At 36.7% G+C, this 23,818-nt stretch overlaps 4 protein-coding genes across 4 annotated transcripts; 2 read left to right on the forward strand and 2 right to left on the reverse strand.

Annotated features, from left to right (window-relative positions):
• Positions 1-38: 38 nt before the first annotated feature.
• On the reverse strand, positions 39-2,981 carry LOC112564076 (exosome complex component CSL4-like). The gene is made up of 7 exons (XM_025238656.1): positions 2,938-2,981; positions 2,640-2,761; positions 2,189-2,260; positions 1,691-1,779; positions 1,241-1,325; positions 586-667; positions 39-253 (listed from the first exon to the last, which is right to left on the reverse strand). The coding sequence occupies exons 1-7, from the start codon at positions 2,963-2,965 to the stop codon at positions 141-143; spliced, it is 591 nt and encodes a 196-aa protein (XP_025094441.1). The 5' UTR covers positions 2,966-2,981; the 3' UTR covers positions 39-140.
• LOC112564075 (protein FRA10AC1 homolog) lies at positions 2,977-9,901 on the forward strand. Its single transcript, XM_025238655.1, has 13 exons — positions 2,977-3,038; positions 3,302-3,360; positions 3,715-3,801; positions 4,005-4,050; positions 4,352-4,428; positions 4,839-4,922; positions 5,211-5,295; positions 5,712-5,757; positions 6,534-6,647; positions 6,892-6,934; positions 7,723-7,796; positions 8,149-8,275; positions 8,833-9,901. The coding sequence occupies exons 1-13, from the start codon at positions 3,003-3,005 to the stop codon at positions 8,873-8,875; spliced, it is 921 nt and encodes a 306-aa protein (XP_025094440.1). The 5' UTR covers positions 2,977-3,002; the 3' UTR covers positions 8,876-9,901.
• A 205-nt stretch (positions 9,902-10,106) lies between these two features.
• On the reverse strand, positions 10,107-14,314 carry LOC112564014. The gene is made up of 4 exons (XM_025238531.1): positions 14,201-14,314; positions 12,234-12,488; positions 11,835-11,897; positions 10,107-11,348 (listed from the first exon to the last, which is right to left on the reverse strand). Exons 1-4 carry the CDS (start codon positions 14,312-14,314, stop codon positions 11,004-11,006), a joined length of 777 nt encoding a protein of 258 aa, XP_025094316.1. The 3' UTR covers positions 10,107-11,003.
• A 3,555-nt stretch (positions 14,315-17,869) lies between these two features.
• LOC112565139 lies at positions 17,870-23,607 on the forward strand. Its single transcript, XM_025240450.1, has 4 exons — positions 17,870-17,981; positions 21,646-21,813; positions 22,698-22,772; positions 23,268-23,607. The coding sequence occupies exons 2-4, from the start codon at positions 21,724-21,726 to the stop codon at positions 23,601-23,603; spliced, it is 501 nt and encodes a 166-aa protein (XP_025096235.1). The 5' UTR covers positions 17,870-17,981; positions 21,646-21,723; the 3' UTR covers positions 23,604-23,607.
• The last annotated feature ends 211 nt before the right edge of the window (positions 23,608-23,818 follow it).

Below are 23,818 nucleotides of genomic sequence, written 5' to 3' on the forward strand. Positions count from 1 at the left end.
GCACTATTCCCACAAAACATAGACAGAGGAACACAATACTGTTCGTCAAAACTTTATTTTGTAGTGATTAAAATGCATACTTCTAATGCAAGATTCACCCAGCCACACATACACTTCAAAATTTCACAGTATATGCAATCCTAGACATTGTATTCAATGTACTGTGGTTGGACTTTAGCCACCTTGCGAAACTCCTCTGCCAATGTTTTTGGGCACTGCATCTTGCACCAGCTGACTGGAACCATTATAGCTCCTAGATGAAAATATATATAAAAAAATAATCAGAGTTTAAGAAAAGCATAATCTTTGGAAAGTCACATTAATGACTATGAAAGTAAAACCTAGATCTTTGTCTTTCATAAATTGTTTCCTTCATCACTCTTGCTTATATTTTGCACACAGTTTCATTAAATGTTAACATCTGACACTAATATGTCTATACAAGCATTTAATGCTGTTATTAATTCAGAGTTGCAGCAAGATGACCCTAATGTTGTACATTAACAGACAGAAGTTTTGCTGCTACCAATAAAAAGTAAAATTAATTCCTATTTTAACATGCATGTTTTTGCCATTATAGTGCACCTGCTTCACTTGTTGCTGAGACAACACCCAGTTCATTCTCTGCTGTTGATAAAAGGTAAGACTGCGCATCTCCAATGGAAAGCTATTTTAGATAAGGAAATTGGTACTATAGCTACTAAACTCTCATCATTGTATAACACACTGATTAGTTACTTCCTTTTAAAAAACCTTGGAATTATAGTCAATCAAAAGAAATCATTTTGAATTGACATTTACTTCTATTTTAATCTAATATTGTTACAAACAACGTGCACACACACACACACATTGTTTTAATCATTTGATTGTCAATTTTTATAATTCCTATGCTATGAAAATGCTGGGACAACTCTTTTTCGCATTTCATTGCTGTAATCTTAAACTACCTAAGTATCTTTGGCGTATGGTGTTTGGGTATAATAAGTGTGATTTCAGTGCTGCTGTGTATATGAGATGTACTTTGTCAACCTATACTTAAAAGATGTATAATGACTTTTATAGTATTTTCCTTTGTAAAATTATGATTTGTAAAGCACTGTTATTAATACAGAAGAATAGCGTACTTACACAAAGAGTATATAATGATTATTGCCATGAAGGACTATTCACGTGACATCCAAGCTTTTGTTGTTAAGTCTATTAAAATGTTGGTTATGATATACAATCAAAAGGATACAACTCTAGCCACAACAAGATCACCTGGCCTGAAACATTTATACATCTCTACCTTGTCTTTTTCTGTAGCCCTGACATCTTCCTTTCTAAGAAGAAGGGAAAAAATATCACAGGTCTTTGGTGGATAAAGCAATGTCAGTTCATAAACTAAAGATAAATTGCAACTGGAATTCATCATCACTTCTATAGCACATCTTTCTGCTTGGCAGTGAACTTAATGGTGTTGAACGAAAAAAAAAAAAAACCAGCACGAGAAACAAATTGTATCATCCTTTGTTTAAAAAGAAACAACAATAAAAAAGAGGAAAGAGAAATAGAAAAATGAAAAAAAAAAAAATTAAAGAGGACACAATACGTGCAAGAAGTTATGTCTAAATTTTGAAGCGAATAATTGTTTTCCTCATACTATGACATCTTAGTTTTAATGAATTAAGCTCCCTTGGAAACATACCTTATCATTCCTCTGAAGTATTCTTTAAGAGGAGTTTTTCCTACAGACATGATGACACATTTACAAAAGCGTGGTGTAACACTTGTCACCTTGATTAAGAAGCAATCAAAAAGATTTTACATACAAGGGAAAGCTTTTAATGACGTGAAAGAAAGGGTTATTTTTAATGTTGCGTATCTATGTTTTTATCATTACATGGAGCTATTTCTTTCTCACGCAAAATAACTTAATCTTTCTGTCTTCAAGCCCACACTCACAACATGCCATCCATTTGTCTTGGACTCTTTCTATCACACACACACAAATTATTTACTCAACATATCTTAAGACACTTGCCTTTGAAAGCATTTCAATTTTAAATTACCCCTTTATCATGCCTACCCTGTCACAGTGATTCTATATGACAAAAAAAATGAAGATTCTGACAGAGAGTGGAAAAAAAATATCAGTGCAGAATCTACTTAAACCTACACGAACACAAAATGAATATGTACTCACTTTGGCTGTGACAATGGCACTTTCTGAAGGGACAACTGTATGGTGAATGTCTGAAACGACTGAAATCTGCTTCTGTAGAAAGAAATCAGCATGTACATTTTTCCGGTCTTCAGAATAAACAATATAAAAAAACTGTACTCTTCAAAACTGAAAATGTTCCCTTCTCATGTAACACAATATCCGTTTCCATTAAAATAGTAAGCAGGACTTCATGTCTAACTTGTCAATTGTCATCAATAGGCTAGACAAACCTGCATATTTAGACCTTAAAACAAATCATATCACAGTATATGCCTGGAAGAAGGCACATGATATCTTAAAACAAATCATATTCTAGCAAATTTCATCATGTCATATCTTCCATTATACACAGATGAAAAGTTTTTAACTTGTGGGACTGGAAGGAAACAGTTAAAATAAAATTTAACACATCTATTAATTTGTGGCACACCTTTCCATCAGATAAGCGTGTCTCCTTAAGATATCCAGCCAGAGTTGAATACAGAAAACCATGCCTGGTATATGTGCCATGCCCTCCCACTGTATCTTCGCTCTGTCTTGCAATTCTCTGGCCTGAAAATAGTTTTAGTATAGTAATAGGCACATAAACCAGGCGTATCTATATAATTCGTCTTAAAATCTTTGTTAATGTTAGACATATGCGAAAATCTCTTCGTTCTTAATTGTTGTTTATTAGATTATTTACTACTATAGTCTGGACAGTTTCAAAGGAAAGTGAAAGCATGTACCTGGAATACAAATGCTGGACGCAGACATCTTGTATTTTCTCAAGGGGAATAACTCTTGATCTGTTATGAGCGGAATGGCAGACAGGATCGACTTTACAGAAGTACTTTAACACATTTGCTTCAGTTTAATTTATTTTAGATAATATTAAAAATAACTTAGACAGTACATTTTCTGTAATCTTCATTCACCCTTACGAACTCATAGAATATTAAGTCCTTAGTTAAATGCCACAAGTCCGAAGGTTTTAAAAACAAAGAAGACTAGAGATACGTAGTTTATTAGTAAGACACAATAGTCACTGAATGTTAAAATCGTCACTTCACATACATATCCTGGATTAATTGGTGAAATGGATCGTTTCAGTTAGGTGGATCTGGCTACAGCTCAGAACTTGATTCAGACGCAGAAACCAAGAAACGCAAGTGAGAATCTATTAGTTTCTGTGTACATGTTGTAAATTTAGTAATTTAAATTCCTGTGATCTGTCTTGTATCAAGTAAAACTATCTATAGAATTGCTACCTATCTACCAGCCCTGATGCTGGCAAACAGTTGGCTTGTAAACAGTTAAAATGTAGATGACTTGGAATAATGTTAATGCTCTTCAGATGATTGAATAGGAGAATTTTATGAATTATATCAGCATTGGTTTAGCACTTGTGTTGTTATAGTGGACAACTGTTAAATCTTTAATCTGTTATATTAAACTTTGCAAAAAAAGTTTTTTTGCATGTTTGTTTTCACCATTTTTTTTTTTACATTCATTTCTGTATTTAGACAGCATGATGAAAGTCTGTTGTCAAAGAAGAAAGCTCGGTCAGAAAAGCTTCCAGACCGACAAGAGATGGGAGAAATGTACAATAAGTGAGTTCTCTTGATCGCATGACACTATGCATGTACATAAATTGCCACAACATCATCACTTAGCTCAAAATTTTGCATAAATTAGTTTATAAATATATCCTTTAATTCCAAAGTATCCTCACATACCACAAAACCTTTTTACAGGAATGCAGGACTGTTGCTTGTAAACTCATTTTTTATTTTTTTTAAAATTCTGTCTTCAGAGAGGAAGGGAAAATTCACCGGGTGCATTATCTGACTATGAGTGCTGTATCCTTTCAAAAGACTTGGGTTGGTTGGAGGACTCTCTTCCAGAAAGCTGCTACTAGTTTTTAGCAAAATGTTTGCAATTATTACATTATTTTCAATATGCAATATTGTTATGCTGCTTTGTTCTTACCTTAACCATGTAATATGTTTTATGCCAATCCTTTTGAATGGGCCCAAAGGCCTAATAAATAAACCATTTGTATTTGTGTATATTATTATTATACTGTTCTATGTATAATAAAAATAAATGTTTAATTTATTTGACATTGCTTACTGTTTATAATTCTTTGACAAGCAAATGTTTGACCGACACAAGCAGTATGTCAACAACTATGTCCTTTACTTTGGAGGTTCCATGAACGATTTTTACAGGGACAGGTACTGAGCTTCTACATGTCTTAGACTGTGATGATATTACCTTTTAATGACCATTGATTTCATGATCTTAAAATAAGATAATTTTGTACTGACAGATATACAGATAGATAATTGAATGTGAAGAACAGCTGTTTATTTTAGAAGAAAATTTACTTCAGCAATTTAACCAGTGTAATTTCAGAATAAGCTGTTTGGTTTTGATACTGTTTAAGTATTATTATGACAAAATTACAAAAATTTAGAGTAGGCATTCTCTAGACTGGATTAACTTTAACTGCCCCATTTGATGATATTTAAATCAATGAAACTAACAAGCAAATGACAAGCAGTTAATATTTTAACAATAAATATAATTAAACAAAATGAATAAAATTAATTATAATTAACTAATAAATCAAATCTTCATTTAGATCGAAAGACAAAACAGACTTGGATGTCATAAGGGAAAATCATCGCTTCTTATGGTCTGATGATGATGATGCTGACATTACATGGTAGGTTTATACCAAGACCAAGTTTTCACGTATACTAATACCAGTGTCAAGATGTTCCATTGTTTTGCTCCATTAATGTTCACTGCTTTACATGGTGTGGCAAATACTTTTATTTATTTTGAAATTAAAATAGAGGTTATCATTGAGTCTATAAACATAAAAGAAATACAACATTAGAAGACTCGTATAAACAAAATATAAGAATGTATAAACAATGTTCATTGTTATTTGTTGTTAAGAAAATTCTTGTCAGTCAAAGGATTTTTTATTTATTTTGCTCTTTTGCAGGGAGAAACAGCTTGCTAAAAAATACTATGATAAATTGTTTAAAGAGTATTGTTTGGCAGATCTTAGTCGATACAAAGAAAATAAGGTATGTCAAACTAAGTTTTACATTAGAGTCCGTGCAATAAACTTAAATATTTCACTAATAGGTTATTGTTATTCAGGACCAAACTGAAGAGCACCAGTATTTTGAAGATCTTTGCCTTTCTAATGTCTTCATGCATGAAGAAATTTGAGAACTGCAATTTCTGCAAATTAACTGCTTGTTCAGTTTATTTTAAACTATAATAAGAAATATAATTTAAGATCTTCTAAGCATGATTTTGGAAACTGTTCTGGGTAATGAATTCTGTAGACAACATAACTTAGCTTCAATATAGTAGCTAGTCTGCGAACTATTTCCTCAAGTCAACAAAGCATTTGCTTTGATCGTCATATTTTAAAGATTAACTGGTCTTAAAATCATAAGCTAATTTTGACTTTTTTCCAAATATAATGCCTTAGATTGGAATGAGATGGCGGACAGAAAAGGAAGTGGTAGATGGCAAAGGTAAGTATCCAGCATCGTTAGTCACTCAATCATATATTTGATGGGCTGAGTGCATTTTTTCTCGCATTTGTCTACAAATCCTTGATTCTGTTTTATTTCCGAGTCATATATTTTTGGTAGCCAGGTTTAATGTTTTTATTATGAAGAAAACTGTTTTGGGATTTATTTTGCACAGTTTGTTGATGTTTTCTGCTAGTATAGGCTGATTCCTTGTTTAAAAACACTTAGCTGGACTTAAGAAAATAAAAGCATTCTGTTTCCTTGATTTTCAAAATTATTTGTAAAATAAATATGTTCATGAATTGTTTTCAATTACTTTTATTATGATGTAGGGCTATGATAAAATGATATCTTAGTCATGTCAGTATGTATTCTCTGTTACTATAATTGATAGTACACAATATGAGATTTTTAGATATTTGTTTCAGTTGTTAGCCTTTATTAAGATGGACTTTGCTAGAACTGAATGATCTAGGACAGCACAAATTCCTTTGAACAAGTCCATAAATTCTGATTTTAGCTGCTGACATCTCAAGATTATTTTTTTTCAACCAAAGAAAATGTAAATAAAAGCTTACATCTGCCTTGTTCCATAATTGTGTTACATAGCCAGTTTTTCTCTGTTGTTTCAGTTTATAAATTTTTGTGCCCAAGAAATGCTCTTTCTAAATTATGTGTTCTTATTATTTATCTTGCCACAAATGTGGTCTGGGCTGTGATATATTTAAGAGAAACAGATGTATCAAATGAGATGGTAGTGTACATTTATTTTCCAGGACAGTTTATATGTGGCAACAAAAAGTGTGCAGAAAATGAAGGATTGAGAAGTTGGGAAGTAAATTTTGCTTACATGGAACATGGAGAGAAAAAGAATGCTTTGGTTAAATTACGTAAGTTATAATTCTTGAAGAAATTCATCTTTTTAACTTTTCATTAGAAATTTTGCACAAGCTTGTAAAAAAACATGTGTAAATGCCTTGTGTGTGTGTGCATGTGCACTGTATATGCATTTGTGTATGTGAAGATGAATATGCTTACTTTGGGCTAGCTTATGGATGAATTGATGGTATAAATCTGTTTTGATGTAGCTGTATTATTAGAACAGATTTATTCAATGTGTGCCACCTATTTCAGGGCTGTGTCCTGACTGCTCATATAAACTGAATTATCATCACAAGTGAGTAAAGCAAAATGGAGATTTATATAGAGAATTTTAAAATTCAGCGATTCAATTTTTTATGTTTGTATAATTGCATTTGTTCTCTTTTAATGCTTGTTATCTTAATAATAATGAATGCAAAATTTGTAAAGCACACTCCTAAGGAGCATGCTCTTAGCACTTAAGAACGAGAACAAAACATGGACAGCAATTGAGAGACAGAAAAAGAAACAAAAAGCATATGAACTATAAAAGAATAAACAACCGTACTAAATGAAGAATAAAATCAAATACACAAAACACAAAGAGGAATCAAATAACAAGAACAAGAGCTGAGAGTAACATGATATTGGAAAAGGAAGGATGTGAAAAAGGACTAGCATTATGGGAAAGGTTGTTAGGAGTAATGTTTATGGAAGAGGTGCGTTTACAGAGCCAGGAATTCAATCTAATTTCTTAATGGTACATCTAGACCAGTGACTACAAGTATGGACTGCTTGCAGATCTGTCATATGTAAGTCAACATCACCTGGGAGACATTGAATTAGATACAAATGCAGAAAATTTAAAGGTTCTCTTTTTTCTGTTGTTTTTCACTCCTCTTTGCTTTGTTATCGATGTCTTTTGCTGTTTTTACCTTTTCATTTTAGTAGTTTCACTCACAACCTTATCTATTAATGAAATAAATCAAATCACTTAAAATATGTACACATTACTGAAACATTCTCAAATCACTGAATAATCCCAGTATTACTGAAAAAATGTAAGTTTTAAAATAATTATGACTTTTATTTTTTTGTTTGCAGAAAAAGAGAAATTGTCCAAAAAAAGAAATCGAAACGGGAAGAAAAAGACAAATTAAGAGCAAAGGATCAACATGGTATGTCAAAAGGGATGTGGTGTGTCTGTGCACACATCTGTTTCACCAGTTAAATGTAGACTTGCACACATCACATAAAGATGCTTGTCATCTTCGCATTGCAAGAATTAGGCTTTTCTCATGTTAATGCATCCACTAGCTGCCAGCTGATCTCCCCTCCACTGCTAATTCTGTAGACCAATATGAAGCAGAAAAGGGATATGTTGGTGCAGCAAATTACTAATGGGGAATAGATGCAAGCAAAAGATTTTCATTTTCTTAGAAAAGTGTCATTTTTTTCCAACTGCTCAGGATTACATTAAGAAATGTTATCTGGGGTAGAAAGAAAATGAATCTTTACTGAATGTCCCAGATCTAAATGAGGTGGAAGGCCAAAAACAATCTTCTACACATCCAGGAGAAAAGGTGTCATCATCTGAATCACCTTCTGATTCCTCTATTTGGAGTGCTCCCATTAAACTAACAGAGGAAAAATCCAGGTAGGTGTGAAATATGTATCAAGTAAAGTGTTTATGTCCTGTTTATATTTTTATTTATGATATTGGAAGGCACCTTTCTGACCATACATATTATGTGCATTTAAGGCACTGACCAAGTCCAAAACTCAAGTTACAATGTGACAATGACTTCAGATAATTTTATTTACAGGTATAAAAAGTAAATGTGATAAGGTAAAAACAAAAGTGGCTGTATTATTGTATTTAATAATCCAGAAAAAAACTGTTCTGTTTCTAAGGTTATCATTTATTATTATGTAGTCATGTACATGCATGTGTGCGTCCACATCTGTAGCAAAACTTGGTTTGGTGCAAAGTAAAGTAATGATGTGTGTTCATGCTGAAGGACATATAAGGACTGTAATTCTAGTTTGTAAAGTTTTTTTGGGGAATAATAATGTAGTAGCTTCAGCAGTACTAATAGTAGGTTAGGGTTAATCTTATATTATTGAATTCTCTGGAAATATGTGTTTTCCTCCAGCTCTTAACAATGCTTTGTTATTTCTGAACTAAGTTTCTGTATGTACTCTTTGTTTCAGAGAGGAAGAATTTGATGACTACTTTGCAGACATGTTTTTGTGAGCTTGTGTATTTGTCCAGAACATTTTCATTTCTGTAAATCTATTTTGCTGTTACACACTGATGACTAATGATGCAGCCCTATGCTCCTTGAAGAGTAACAAGAAATAAACTAAAAACACTGAGGACTCACTTCAGAAAAATCAAGTTTCAATGACTGAATTGCTCATCAGCACATTATGGAGCTTATGTTCTCACAGAACACGAAATTTACTTCGAGGCTTTTCAAACTCTTGTGACATTTGATAAGCATATTTTGTTTATACTGCTGTACAGAAAAACTGAGTTTTCAACATCATTTAAATTAAATTTAAATCAACATCATTTAAATGGTGGTGATTTTTATATCTGCATGTTCAGTCCCAGAGCTTTACAATATATAGACTGGATAAAGTTGTACATGTAGGATATAATGCATCACAATAAAATACATTTGTGGATCACAGGTTAAGAGAAGTAAAACTCACTTTGTGAGTGGTAAAATATGTGTGTTAATGTACTTTTCATTTCTTCAGACTCTGGACTTTTGTATCATGGCTTCAACTGGTCTAAAGAGAGCTACACGTATATTTCTTAAAGTGACAGTAAAGTTGTGTGTATGTTAAATATGTAGTTTATTCCTTGTTGCTCCTTTGAGGAGCATAGGGCCGTAACACCACCTCGCCAGTGGACCCGGTTTTGGGCATTCCCCCATCATTTGGGCCCATGTGGTTCCGATGTCCTTTGCCTCACTCTCTACTGTTCTTTTCCAGTGTTATATATATATTTAAATTCCAAAGCTGTATGTATTGTCTGCAAGTTTCTATTACTCAGGCAACATGATTTCATTACCATTCCCCTATACAATGAAGTTAGAGATAGGCTAAGTTAATATGTCGTGCCTGAAAATGTAAGATTATTGCCAGTGTTGTATGCAAAAAAAGAGGAGAAACTTAAACAACCGAAAAGAGAAAGCTGTTAAAAAAGATTAATGGTGTCTTAGAACTATGGTTAGCTAAAGTGAGATTAAAGTGTTCAAACAAAGAAAAATGCAAACCAGAATGCTGACTTTGCAAAATATGCTCATTTTATACCGAAGACTCAACACTGAAGAGGAAATGCAATATTAGTGCCTTAATGTTCACGGCAACCTATTTTAAAGAAAAAAGGTTGATCAGCTCATAATGCTGTGATAAGTTTCAATCCAGAGTGTATTTATGCAGTAACTGAGAAATTACAAGTTTTCTTATATATACATGTGCCACAAAGTTTTGCATCTAAAATCAGATAACACAGCCATGGGTTAATAGACCAGTTAGGAAGAAAGCATCATTAATTTTTTTTGATGACCAGTATACATGCACACCAAACTAGTCAGATTTCAAATGCGTGATGTCTTTATTTACATTTGATACTAATAGACTTCTATCAATGCAGCCTGGATCATTTCTTAGAGTAAGCAGTTGCCATGCATGCCAAATGTTTTATTTGCATGAGAAGCAAATTGTTTTCATATGCCAGACAATAGTACTGCCGTTCTATGTAAGAAATAATGTGACAATCAAATATCATGGATAAAAGATTAACTGTATGGTAATTGTTAGTAAATAACATTTATTTTTACATTGCTGTTCAACTAGCTGCAAAAAATGTACCAATCTAAACGCGCTGACCAATACTGTGTTGCAGCTTTTGATAAACCCGTTCTTATTACAAAAGACTGCTCATAATAAGAACGCACTTTTTTTTTTTTAAACAAAGTCGTGTACTGCGAAACTGGATGAAAGTGTCTTAAGAGCACGTTGTGCTGCTTTACAAATGACTTATGATTAATATAGGGAATACCAGGAAGAAACTGATGTTAGAAGAGTAACATTATTATTTATGACAAATAAACGTAGTTTTAGCATCTCAGGTCATGGTAATGGACATATTATCGTAACACAGATGTTGGGGCAACTGCTGCAATAGTGTATAACATATCTTGCAACGACAATTTAACACTTAAGAACAAATGAAGGAGCAAATGTACATCAGCAGCCCAAGGTGACAATCCCCACTCAGGTGTTAGCAACCTTTACAATCACTGCTGCAGTAAAGAAAGGAAATGAGGAAATGTAACGTCTTTGCTGATTGGCTTGCGTCACAGCCGTCATGGAGGGCTCGTGGGGTGCAGCTGGGTCGCCGACGGTTGGCAGAACTGACTGCTGTTCAACACAGCGTGGTCCCTCACCTGCCTGATCATGTAGCGTGCTGTGCGAACATCGTCGAATGCTTGTACAAACGACTCTGTCCAACTGGAGGCGGTCTCCTCTCGTACAATCGTGCAGTTACAGGAGTTAATGTTCACGCGATCCTCCAACATGGCTTTCAAGAGACATAACGGTTCTTCTGCGCTGTGACCGAACGCGTAAAGTGACGAATGCCAGGTCGGAACAAAGGCTTCAGCTCTGCGGAGTCTGAAGGAGGCTTCGGTCAGCATCCTATATGCAGAGCACTAAAAAGAAAGCTCAGCTTAGAATACGGGTGGTACAAAATGTATCTGTTAGTCATCATACTCTAACCGAAACTATGTCTCTAACTATATAGCGCTTTACCTAGAAATATATTTTTTTTAAAGTCTGCTTCGGGTATCCGATTTTGACACATCAGTATAGATGTCAGTGTTGACAGGTAAAATTGAATAAATACATAAATTTATGAGTATTGAACAGGAAGATAATGTTGTTCCCAGATGGACGAGAAGGGAAGCAAAGTTTCAATACATATACTGTCCATACGTTACTATATCTCACCAATAATGCAGTGCTGTAGGAACCGCGGGAATGGGAGCAAGTACGAGGGGAGAGCCGCCCCCTCAAAACAGATACTAAAGAAGCAAGAATGTGAATGCCGTTCACTGTCAGCTTGAAGAGCATCTTTCTACGCCACTGTAATAATAATAATAATAAATTTTTTTCAAAGTTGAAGTAGGAACACTTACTGAGTCTGTTAATGTGAGATCCTGGTTACTAAATGGATGATACTCTTCTCGCAGGAGGGTAGTCTACAACATTGAAACAAGGTATAGAACGCACGCACATAGGTAAAAAAATAATTCTGTTCTTCACGAGATACAAACCTAGGTATTTGGAAAGAGGTTAAGATCTGAATGGTGGCTGCCTGATTGGGCAACGTGGTATTAATAAAGCCTTAAAGCTAGAGTATTAGCTGCGGATTTAAGTGAGACCAGAAACTAGAACAATTCGCTTGACTTAAAAAAAATTAAACTGTCCTCAACCAATGTTTATAAGAAATTGATAACAGCAATATATTCTGCTTTGAGCTTCATTCCGTGTTTAACTCGTGTTAGCCTTTAGGCGCCAACGGCCGTGACACTTACAAAGTGCCTCAACACATCCGATAACCCATGTCGAAAAATGTAGGAGCAGGATGTGATGAGTCGCTGGCGAAGGTCTTCGCACGGGGACGTCCTCAAGATGGTGCTGGAACACGGCCCGCAGTGGTTCGCAGACACGGTGAACGTGGAGTGCTCCGAGATCGCGCGAGACTGCGCGAGGTCGTAGACGGAAAGCGTGTAGACCAGCAGCGCACCTGGAAAGAGAAGACATGAAGGGTGCTCATTCCTGAGGGAACACTAACACACAGAACACAGCAGCGTTTCTGAAGTCACAAAGCAAAAAAAAAAAAAAGAAAAGGTAATGTTTCTGAGGTCATTAAAAAACACAAATGTAATATTTATCATGTGACTGAAAAAATCCTGTAATGTTTCCGACGTCACTGAATGAACTCATGAACTGTTTTTTTTTTTTACAACATTTTAAAAAAATATGTTAAGTACAAGTCTTCTGACATTTTTTGGCGTGTATGAACAAAAGGCATGCAGTGCGAAAAAGTAACTGCAGAGATAATTATGATGGAAAATTAAAAAAGTGTATTAAACAGGCCAGATTGAGGCAGGGGCATACAAAGAGGGAGAAACATGTCGATGTTGATAGTAATAGTTACAATCCAGGCTGGAAGTTTGTGAATTTGACGTGTATCAGCATGGGAACAAGAATGGTTTATGCAAGAACAAAATTACAAGTTAACATGGTGAAAAACGTTGACGAGACACCGCAAAAACTGAACGGCATGCAAAGTCAAAGCCGATACTTATAACATCACAGTTGCCTCTAATACTTCATTCTACACTATTAATTGCACTAGGTGTTTGACGAAGTATGCCTCAAAATGTAGGGAAACTAAGCTAAAGTCCCAGAATATTTGTACTTACATAGAGGTTTGAAGAGACTCATTTTGTATACCAATCAACCTGGAAATAACTCGTTCGACAATCTCTCCATTTTTATACCCAAGCTTAGGACGGAAATATTTTGTTGATATTTTCTGAAAAAATCCCCTCTGACCATCGGCATAAGATATCCTGAAATCATCCAGTGTTTATTTCCTGTCTTCTAAATAATGGTAACAGAAAGAGACAATTGAACTGCAAGCAAATTGAAGATTTTTCTAATGACTCATTGGAATAGGCGTTGATTGCTTCAGTGCTGAGTACTTTTTAGGAAAATATGCCTCCAAGAACCTTATTTAAATATAGTTTTTTTTCAGAACATAAGGGTTTTTAAGCAACAGAATCTGGAAACCTTCTGACACCTCAATGCAATTTTAAGATTTTTTTTGTAGAGTGCATAGCATAGTACAATACTGGATGAACATGTTAACAGTAACTCATCCCCATAGTTGGGTTTCCTGTGTAAACCTCTTGATCCCAATGAGGTATCGAATACTTGAACGGATCCATCCCCATCCTTGCAGCTTAGAAGCGCAGGATTTTAAAATGAGCGATTACACTCTGATAGCACCGTATATATAATATGTATATAGGGAAAAGTTTTTGCAAGACGTTTTATTTTCGAGTTTTATTTCTCGAGTGAGAAAATTGCTGGTCTTACTAAAATTAGGTAGGCGCAGAATGATAAATTTAAGTAAAAGGGAAGCTAACATTAAGAAAGCCAAACTGTAATGATAAACAATCATGTAGTGAGAAGAAATTGAAGATTTCCCCCTTAATTTCTGATACCTCGTTCGTGCTGCGATGTCAAAAATGCGCCTTTCCATAAGACTTGATGGTGACACCCATCTGGTTTTTTTCGAAATATTTTCAGATACCAGCTGTAGAATGATACCAACCGTTCCTCCTTCTACCTCCCCCCCCCCCAATCCCCACATCTCAAACACAACACCTTCGTGGGGTAGGAGTAAGAAAAGAAAAGAGATTAAAGACATTATTTCTGCAGAAGTCATTACATTTCTGGGAACTTTTTTAGCAGTGGATATAGTTTTGACCTGAGAGATCAAGTCTTGTGACCCTCCACGTCCTCGTGACAGCGCCTTGCTCAGAGGGTCAGTCATGCGACGCGGTCCCGCTCTGTGGCCACCTGCTTGCGTGGGACAGGCCATGCCCCGGTTTTCAAAATTGTTCAGGTGAGTACCACTTTCGAAAATTTGAATTGACCGAGTACCACCTCCCAACCCTACCCTCTACAAATATACATATACACTAGTCTAGGACTTAGTCATGGTGCTCGCGTACCACTCGTCATACCTTCGCGTAAGACTAACCCGAGTGCAAAATTATTATCAAATCATTGTGATCAACTAATGACGGCGCTTTGTATTATTATTTTATTTTTTAATTTATATTTTTTTTTTACGGCCAGTAACATTGAGATTAACTGTGTGTTTTTGATTCGGATAAACCTTTAAGGCCTGAACGTACGATAGGATAGGTCTGATGTCCTTTCTGAGCCACCAACGATCTACAGCAGGCATCACAGAACACTCAGAATTTCTTCCTGGCCTTTGTAATGCACAGTGAGGAAGGAAGCCAAAAGAACAATGTTCTGGAAAAAAAGAAAATGAGATTTTCTTATGTCAGTAGACGACGTTCATGAGAAAAAAAAACTCTTGTTTCCTTTTGAAAAAAAGTAAATTGAACTAATCTACCCACGACTTTCTTTCTTTGTACAGAAAGGGGGTGAGAATGTTTTTGAAAACAATGGGTTATTCTGTAGCATATCCTAAGTAGCCTGTTACACTAATCTATTAGCTTATAGACAGATGTTTCTTTGAGTTACATAACGCTAAGGCTTTCCTAATGTTGAAAGCTTAGCACTGCCCCATAGTGGACGAGGAGGTATTTCACTTTTCTCTTCCACGCTCGCTTTTGTCACGCCAGGTCTAACACCTTCGTCTTCATTTCACCAGTTCAGGCAGCTCTTGTTACTTGGTAATGGCTTGCACCTGTCTTTGGAGGGCTGCCACGCTTAACATTCCACGATTCAATGTAAGTAGGCTGAGAACATTTGTCAAACGATTGTTGTGCTATGTGGGAAGAAGCGATAGGTGTCACTATTTGACTGCACTGAGTTCACGAATTTTCTGAGCTGAATAAACTTGACTCAATTGAAGTGGAAGCTCAAAAAACAACAACAAAAATAATATAAAGCATAAAGAACCCATTCATGAAAAGAAAATTATTAAAAAATATTAAAAAGGTTGTTCTACCCTTTCTCCTTGTAGATATTTATGCTGAAACAATAGTTGTAATTTGCATTGATCAATGAACTGCAACTTGGCATATCTGTTAAAAAAAAAAAAAACACATTTCTGGAAAAAATAACTCCCTCAGCTTCAAAGGTAGTTCCAGAAATAAAACTCCATTCAAAGTCAATGTCTCGAATATTATTATACCATTTTATATCTCATGATGTTTGCTTGTTTTATTTATTCGAAAATCTGAGAGTCCGGACTTTCAGGAAATGCAGCACACAGAGACAAAAGACAGGTTACACAAAGGTGTACCAAGTAGGACGACAGAGGCTATGACTGATCAACTGAGTCATTTTCCTGCAGATCGGTGGTAGAAGAAAGAACAGAAAAAAATATCAATTCTACTTTTTGAGAAAATGTCATTGCCCATTGGAAAGAAAAAAAGTACAAAAAATAGCAAACGAAGGAAAAAAAGGGACAAATGGCTTTACTAAACTTTACTAAAAAAAATTACAAGAGATAAATGAGTAGAACAAACAGTAAAGTAGTCAGAGATTGTTCTTCCAGCTGAAGACTACCCAGAGATGAAGACAGAATGAGACCGAACGAAATAAACAAATATGTTCTTAATATTTATTCATCTCGCTTATCTGTTACATTATCTAAAATTGGAAAAGTCGAAACAATCTTAAACAAGTAAAAAGGTTCATAAAGATTTAGAGGGATGAAAACCTTTCTCTGAAGATTGGGTAAAGTTCAGCGCAAGATGCGAATTCTCCAAATCTTGGTAAATACCCCGTTTCTGTTCTCGGGTATAAACGCCCACAAAGATTTCCATGCACGACTTTTCTAACGGTCTACACAAGCCTGCCACCTCATTTGTCATCCGCCATTTTGTTCTCTTTGTTCTCGTCAACTACTGATCCTTGTCAAACATATCAGTTCTGCTTGAACTTCCATGCTTTGTGACTAAAAGCAGTCATATTAAATCCACAGTCTGTTGCCCATGGTTAGGATGATTGTCCTTTTGCTGACTGGTTGCTGGCGAGTTTCCTCTGCATAAAATCCTCCGCATCAATCCCCACCATTTTTTTTTTCGTCTCCACACTGAATTCTTCTTGAGAACATTAACTGAGTTTTCCAGTGCATTTATGAGGGTTTAGACTAGGCGGGTTGTTATTCTTGTTACCCTTTTAAGGCAATTCTGATAGAATGTTCTTGAATGCTGACTAGTTATATGTTTGATGTCATGCCTATTTGTAAAGCGCAATGAGCATGTTTGATGAAATTGCATTAAATAAATTATTAGTATGAAAGAATAGACTGGTTTTTCCATGTGCGGGACATGATCACCGCCGCTTGATGCAAGTCTACATGGCGGGACAGTATAGCTTATCGACAGAAAGTGTCAGTCAAGTGCTGCTGTTGCTGCTGCTGCTAAAGATGATGACGACGACTTTTCCTTTGCCACCCAAAACAAGAGAGAGAGAGAGCATGACGACGACACTTTTAAAGAGTGTAAGCCCCCTGATAATAATAAAGGCAACAACAACAACTTTGTGTCTGAGTGTGACGCACTTCCCGGAAGTCCAGCTGTAGTTTGAAAGCATTTGTAAAAAAAAATCTTTGTACATGAGTCATGGGTTAACGGATCATTATGCGTCTTAGGTCACCCCTGCCCATCCTCCAACGCATTTTCCTTGTCCGGAAATACGATATCACAGTTCACTTTGTACTGAAGTTCTTGCATGATCGCTTTTGTATGGAGAAAATGTCTGTCCTGTTCGACGTTGGCACAACGTGTGTGGCAAGACCAAACTCTTCCGAGGGTAATATCACTGCGGAACTCCGGAGGTGATTCATGGGTAGTTTAGCAAGAGCTTTCCCTAAATTCCAGCAAACACGTGTAGGGTATGCTTGGTAATCCTACTGGTCGTGCAGCGTGAGAAAAAACGCAAACGCCATTAAAGAAGTATGGCGAGGCGGGATGAATCCACGAAAGGGATTATGAAGTTCACACACACACAAACCCCGAAAAACAAACAAACTTGTTGGTGCTTGCTTCTTTTTAACACCTCGACATCAAAGTTTATACGTCACGGCGGTGCAGCAACTGTCGTATTCATGCAAAAGAACTCTCCCCACCGCCGAAAACAGCGATATAAAACTTCTTTGTGTTCGTTATAGCGATTCTTTATGTTCGCCCTTCAATAAGGATCTTAGCAGAAAATGGAGAAACGAAAACATTAAAAAATTATAAAAAAGTGAATCTTGAGCAAAGAAACAAAATTAGCAGATTGTTCTCAAAAAAATGTGCGTGACCAAATTGTAGTTTGAATTCTGCTGAGTTTTATTTCTGATTTGAAGATACAGCGTGTCCTCGAGTCGAAAAAAATGGGCCAACCGTAGCATCAAAACGGATTTTACTACAAATGTATTATTTTCTTTATAATATCTTTGAGGAAACGTGGGCTTGGTGCCGGAGCTGGGAAATCTCTCGATGACAGCTTGCAGACGACCCGACTGTACAGGTGTTGACCAACGCCATCACATCAACGCTTGAGAGATGTATTAAGTAAGTTGCTTTTACAGGATGTTCAGATTAAGGTCATCAATCATCAGTAGTGTTCATATTCTTCTGCGGTCTCTTCGGAAATTTCTTAATTTTATTTTGGCTTTGAAAAGCGACCTGTACGCACCCATACGGGCGACGAAAGCACGAAAGAGAATGAGGAAGGCCAAGTCAGGGGTCAAAGCAACAATGAAAGCTGACACACAATAACTGTCATCACCAAGGCTACAATCCGTGTGGTTTCCAGATGACTGATTTCAGTTCAGATGTCTGTTTCCACCATTTGACTCCTCTTGAATGGGCACAAACCACAGAAATTTCTATGGCAATCGCTGGTCGGTGTAGGCTGTTTGAAAGAAGAAGTGTTACTCGCACACACACACACAGAGGAGAGAGAGACTTCAAGGGCCTAAGTCAAACGATAAAACGAGAGATATTGTGCACCTACAGTATTATTCCCTTATACGTCATTTGTTATCTATCTTTTGTGGTCCAGCTTTTATTTAATTGTGGAACCCTAATCTATTTACAATACCTGATGATGTGATGTGTTCATGACGTCAGCTAGATAATTGTATTATTATTATTAATTATTATTCGCAGTTCGCAAAAACTAATTTTTGTTAGTACACAACATCGGCACAATACGTACATCATACGTCACAAACCTGTCAGTGCTTATCTTCCCTGAAGTCTACTCAGTCCCTGTGACGTGTAGCGGATGGACACCTGGCCTGGTGAAGTCAGTCATCAGGTGGAAATTCGAATTTTATGTTTATTTCTCGTCTATTTTCAGTTGTTTTGGAGCTTCTTTCTCTCATCCTGAAGCGATGAACACCGCCAGACACACATTTTTAGTCTCGGTTAGCGCGAAAAAAGTTATTCCCCCTCCTCTCTCTTTTTGCTTGATATGAAAAAAATTCTTAATGTAAGGAATGGAACTCTCTAGTGAATGTGGAAGCTATGTGTTGTACATTTATTCCTACTTTAGATGTATTGCATACTGGCTCAATGATATTTCACATACCACGTGAACTTATCCACAAAAAAGCCTGTGAAATGTTACTCAATTCACACTGTGATTCCTAGGTTACCTGGGTTTACCTCATAGTGACATCACTGTACCAGTACGGCTGAGGTTTTGTTTAGGAAAATCAAGGTGTTGCCATCGTCAAATAATTTTGAGAGATTTCAAGTTAGAATGATGAATTGCATTTATCAAAAATGGGATAACAAGGCGAATTATAATTAATTTACACAAATCTTCCATAACATACAGCAGTTTCCTTGGAGATATAAAACATACTGGAATGAGAGATGCCCTGATTAGATTGAGACTAGGTGTTTTAGACTTGTACTGCCATAAGCTCCGCTTTTGTTATGCTGGAAATAAAGATAGAAAGTTCTCTTTTTGTCAGGAGGAAGAAACCGAAATACACTTTCTATTTGTTTGTCCATCTTTTCTCATTTGCGAGAAAGCTATTATAATAGACCTTCTCTATTCACATCCCATCTGATAATGTCAGATACTAGAACTCATATTTCTAACCTCTTGTACCGGAGAGACAAGGGCATAGATATAGCGTATTAATAAAGTTATATGTATTGCATTTGTCTGTGTGTTCTCTTTGTACTTGTATTTTCTGTAAATTTATCATGTTGTTTGGCATATCTTCTGCAACTGTAAAAAAGCACAGTGCGACTTTTTAAAAATGTAAATATTTTCTTGTTGATGACGATCGTATTGCCTATGGTGCAAATGGAAAGATGGGTCGCAAAAGTAGTGTGGGATGGCGACAAAATACTTTTTTCAGCGGCTCTAAATACTAGAGAAGATTTGGTTTGTTTTCGATTATCAATCTTCACAAGAACCGTTCTATTCATAACCAGAACACTCATACCATAAATTACTGTCCATTTTGTGTATGATCCACTGAGGACAAAATTCACCTTTGTTTCACAGCCCACAGTACAGTAATTTCTGTCCTAGGTTCCTTCAAAATGCTTCAACAAAGATAACAACAAAAGATAAACTTCTTGTTGACATTCTGACTGAAAAATGAAGGCAGTATCATGTGCTGGTTTCTATTCAATTGTTTCAGTTTCCACACAGCGATATTCTGAATCCACGAAAAATATGCTGAGTAAAACATGAAACGATAATAAAAGGATATTTAAAAATAGAATACTGGATGACAAAATATGCAATCAAACGATTGACTGTTTGAATCGGTAGTGCTTGAGTATAGCCCCAATAGGATCAGCCTCATGTCCGGATAAGAAATACTAACCTTCAAGGGCGGGTATCCTTGTAAGAAAATGCCGAAGTGGAGAGGCGTTACTGTATTTACCCGCTAGCTCTAGATGACAGAGTGACGTCAACATTCGTTTGTTTTGTTTACTGAATTTTGTTTTCCTCCCTCAACGGTGACTAAAGAATTTAAACAGGATTTTTCATTTGATCATTCGACACGGCATCATTTCTTGAGACATTTCACTAATAATCATCGAGCACCTTGTGCATGGCATCTACAGTTAGAGGAAATTCCATCGAGTGCTCAGACGTAAGTTTGAGTCGGGTAGCATCATAGCGGATTCATCATCAATTGATCAAATTCCTTAGTCAAATTTTTGTGGGTTTACCGTGCATGCAATTTTGTTCGGGATGCTTATAAATACGAAACATTGCCGATTCTTTCCATTCTTTTCGAAAACTTTGAAGTTTTTGCTAAGGATTATCGAGCTTTGTAGACCGAAAATGATGCGATTCACTTTCTGGGGTAAGAGATTTTTTTTCCTTGAGAGTATGTAGACAGTTATTGACTAAGTATTGACTAATTATAAAGCTATTCTAGTCTTGTCAAACGTAAACCGTGAAAAGTGCTTTGGATACCATCATTCTGAATGTTTGAGAATTCTGATTTAGGGAAAATCTAATAGGATTTGATATTGTTTATTCGTTTAGATGTATACAGTCATATAAAAATCTTATTAATGAATTTAAAATAAAACCAAAAATAGCTGTATAGAATCAGTTCATGGTCGAGAGAGAGAGAGAGAAATAAATACAACACTTAGTACGATTAACACATAGACACGACTAAAACTATTGAGTGATATGGATTAGCTTGTAATGAAAGATAAACTTCATTGCTACTTAAATTGTTGTATGTTTTGCGAAACAAATATAGCATTCTTCTTAACTTGCAATTGTTGCTGGGATTAAATTGTGTCGATAATATATTTACCTGTATTACCTCATTTGATTACAAACGTACTCGGACAGGGGAGTCAGACTGCTGCACTCTGGCTGTGGCAAGAGAATATATTCAAATCTTGTCCCATCTTTCTCAATTGTATTTCGAAAATATACGAGGATCTCCTTTCTCGTACAGATTCTCCTGATCATCGGCTGAAGTAATAATAATAATTTAAAAAAAATTTAGTCAGCATCTGTTTGCATCTACCACCCTGTCCCTCTTTCTACCAACTTCCCGCCTCCCATCAAAAGTTAAATTTACAAAGGAATTTTGGTGGAAAATAATGCGACTGACAATCTTTGTTCTGGTGTCAGTCAGTTTGAGTTTACTCCATTTTGAAGCTGGTTTAGCCTTGATATCTGAAGCTTGTCGTGTTCTCATCATTGCCCGATCTCTTCTGTCGCCAGCGCTTGTTGCCATGGCTGCCTTCATTTGCTGTCGAGCAGCAGCTTCGTCAAGGCGGATCCGGAGGAGAACTCTGGGAGATGGCGGCGTGGGCCAACAGTTTTTGCCCCGATACCTGGAATTATCGAACCGGACTGCAGAGCCATCTTTACGTTTTGCAACAAGAACTTGTAAGTTAAACATCGGGGTGGCAGAACACCAACCATGCACGCAACCCACCAATTAGCGACATTGAGGCAAAGTTCTTTCTTTCTTTCTTTCTTTCTTTCTTTCTTTTGCACTACTGCAAATGGATGAGGGATGACATACGCTTAGACGAATCCTTTAAAGGACAAGTAGACTGTTAATATTTTCAATGACTGAGTAAACCTTAGTGCAAAATACTATTTCAGCAAACCTAAAGGTTACAAAGAAACATCACGACGCACAGAAAGAGGACAACGACACAGACGACAGGATTGCACATTGATACCTTTATGTTTTCAAGGCCTTTAACCAATGGGGCAATATGTTAGCCGTATCCATGTACCAACGGGAAGTCACGATTTTGACCTTCTGCCCATGGTTATGTTTGTAGGCGAGGAGAGGCGGGGGAGAATATTCATCTAAATTTGGGAAATATGATTTGGCGTCGAGCTTTGCCTAATAATTAGAAAATTCACTTTGCACCACACTAGTCCTTTAAGGAGACTACCTGCACAAGGAAGCGACAAATGCAAAACAAAACCGCACGCTTCTTAGGTTTCGAAGGGTTTTGTCCTCCACCCCTTCTAGTCGTCTCCAGTCATGCGTATGAAACGTTCATGGCGTCAAATGATTCAGCCAGAAAACCAACCAGATAGCCTGACAAGCAAACAAAAAGACATATTGTGGCTGGCAGACACACATACACACAGAACAGACATATATAATACTGTAAAAGCTGCTTTAAAGGTTTGTAGTTGTCTGGAATATGCATGGCCGCTCACTTGTACTCTGCCCGGCAGTCGGGTTTGAGAAAGACAATTAAAGATGATGTTATCGAGAGTGAAATGATCTTTGTTGTCTGTTGTAGCACACGGAAATGACGCAGTTTGACCTTGACCTAACCACCTACATCCAAAGTACCTTCTGTTTCGTTGATGAGCAAGTAAGACTTAGAGATATAGTACTCTCTTCCGTTCTCTTTATTTCCTTCTCTCTTTCCGTTCTTTTTCTGTATCTGTCTTTTGCGAACGCGCGCGTGTTGGTGGTGATACTGGTGACAGTGGTGGAGCATGCCTGCATGTAAGTGCGTGCACATGCGCTCGCAAGATTAACATGTGAGCGTAATTCTTTCTATAAAATATTAATATGTAGTTGAAGATAATATAACAAGCGTGGGAACAAGCATGTCGAACGCTCGATCCAGCCCATGCGAATGCGGAGGTTAAGATGACACGTCAGAAAGAGTAAAGTGGACTGTATGTTAATTAGAGGTGTCCCTGTCTGTCTGTCTGTCTGTCTGTCTGTCTGTCTGTCTGTCTGTCTGTCTGTCTGTCTGTCTGTCTGTCTGTCTGTCTGTCTGTCTTTGCAACCTTGTGTCTTTCTGTTACTCTCTGTACATTCTTGCAGTAAACAAATCTGTATCTGTGTGTGCCCGCAGACGCCAGAGAGTGTTGCCCTGGACCTCCACTACGTCTGGGAAGGTCTGACCTGCCTGAATAGCACACTTCAAATCCTTTCATCCAAGAGAGTTCGCGGAACTCGTTTGGTCGCCCGCCGCATCCTGAACCGCAACAAGGGCCGCCTGAACGATGCCATCGAAGACGTCAGGACGCTGGCCCTCAAAGCTCAACGGTCAACTTACCTGCCCCATCCTCAGCTCACCGACGACTGCTCGCTCTGGAGGAATTCCTCGGATTACTTTCTGCTCCTGTCATACAGCTTCGTGAGCAGATCGTTGACCCTATCTCAAGACCTGATGAATCGTTGTTCCTGAGAATCCTGAGAAACCTGGATCCAAATACTCACTGAGGTCGGTCATTTTGACAAAAGAGTCAAGCGGATGATCAGGAGCACTTAATTGAGGACAATCTGTTGCCCAGTCCTAAACCATTGTGAAACGATCTTCTTCTTCTGAGCTTTTCAATAATGTGTAACACTCTTTTTGCTAGTTTTCTCATAGGTCTTGTTGTTGTCCATGCTTAAGCCATT

This window comes from Pomacea canaliculata, linkage group LG5, assembly GCF_003073045.1.
Source record: "Pomacea canaliculata isolate SZHN2017 linkage group LG5, ASM307304v1, whole genome shotgun sequence".
In the NCBI taxonomy this organism is placed as follows: Eukaryota; Metazoa; Mollusca; class Gastropoda; order Architaenioglossa; family Ampullariidae; genus Pomacea; species Pomacea canaliculata.

What these genes read in the sequence shown, in the direction of transcription:
- LOC112564014 (XM_025238531.1), bottom strand. Translation starts at nt 14,314, where the DNA reads ATGGCCTGTCCCACGCAAGCAGGTGGCCACAGAGCGGGACCGCGTCGC. An exon ending in CGGATGTGTTGAGGCACTTT is followed by an intron (nt 11,898 to 12,233) that starts GTAAGTGTCACG and finishes TCAATGTTGTAG; the next exon opens with ACTACCCTCCTGCGAGAAGA. An exon ending in ATCTCACATTAACAGACTCA is followed by an intron (nt 11,349 to 11,834) that starts GTAAGTGTTCCT and finishes CTTTCTTTTTAG; the next exon opens with TGCTCTGCATATAGGATGCT.
- LOC112565139 (XM_025240450.1), top strand. Translation starts at nt 21,724, where the DNA reads ATGGCGGCGTGGGCCAACAGTTTTTGCCCCGATACCTGGAATTATCGA. An exon ending in ACGTTTTGCAACAAGAACTT is followed by an intron (nt 21,814 to 22,697) that starts GTAAGTTAAACA and finishes TGTCTGTTGTAG; the next exon opens with CACACGGAAATGACGCAGTT. An exon ending in TCTGTTTCGTTGATGAGCAA is followed by an intron (nt 22,773 to 23,267) that starts GTAAGACTTAGA and finishes GTGTGCCCGCAG; the next exon opens with ACGCCAGAGAGTGTTGCCCT.
- LOC112564075 (XM_025238655.1), top strand. Translation starts at nt 3,003, where the DNA reads ATGAGCGGAATGGCAGACAGGATCGACTTTACAGAA. An exon ending in GTCGATACAAAGAAAATAAG is followed by an intron (nt 5,296 to 5,711) that starts GTATGTCAAACT and finishes ATAATGCCTTAG; the next exon opens with ATTGGAATGAGATGGCGGAC. An exon ending in AAGAGCAAAGGATCAACATG is followed by an intron (nt 7,797 to 8,148) that starts GTATGTCAAAAG and finishes TGAATGTCCCAG; the next exon opens with ATCTAAATGAGGTGGAAGGC.
- LOC112564076 (XM_025238656.1), bottom strand. Translation starts at nt 2,965, where the DNA reads ATGTCTGCGTCCAGCATTTGTATTCCAG. An exon ending in TACTTCAGAGGAATGATAAG is followed by an intron (nt 1,326 to 1,690) that starts GTATGTTTCCAA and finishes CCTTCTTCTTAG; the next exon opens with AAAGGAAGATGTCAGGGCTA. An exon ending in CTCAGCAACAAGTGAAGCAG is followed by an intron (nt 254 to 585) that starts GTGCACTATAAT and finishes ATTTTCATCTAG; the next exon opens with GAGCTATAATGGTTCCAGTC.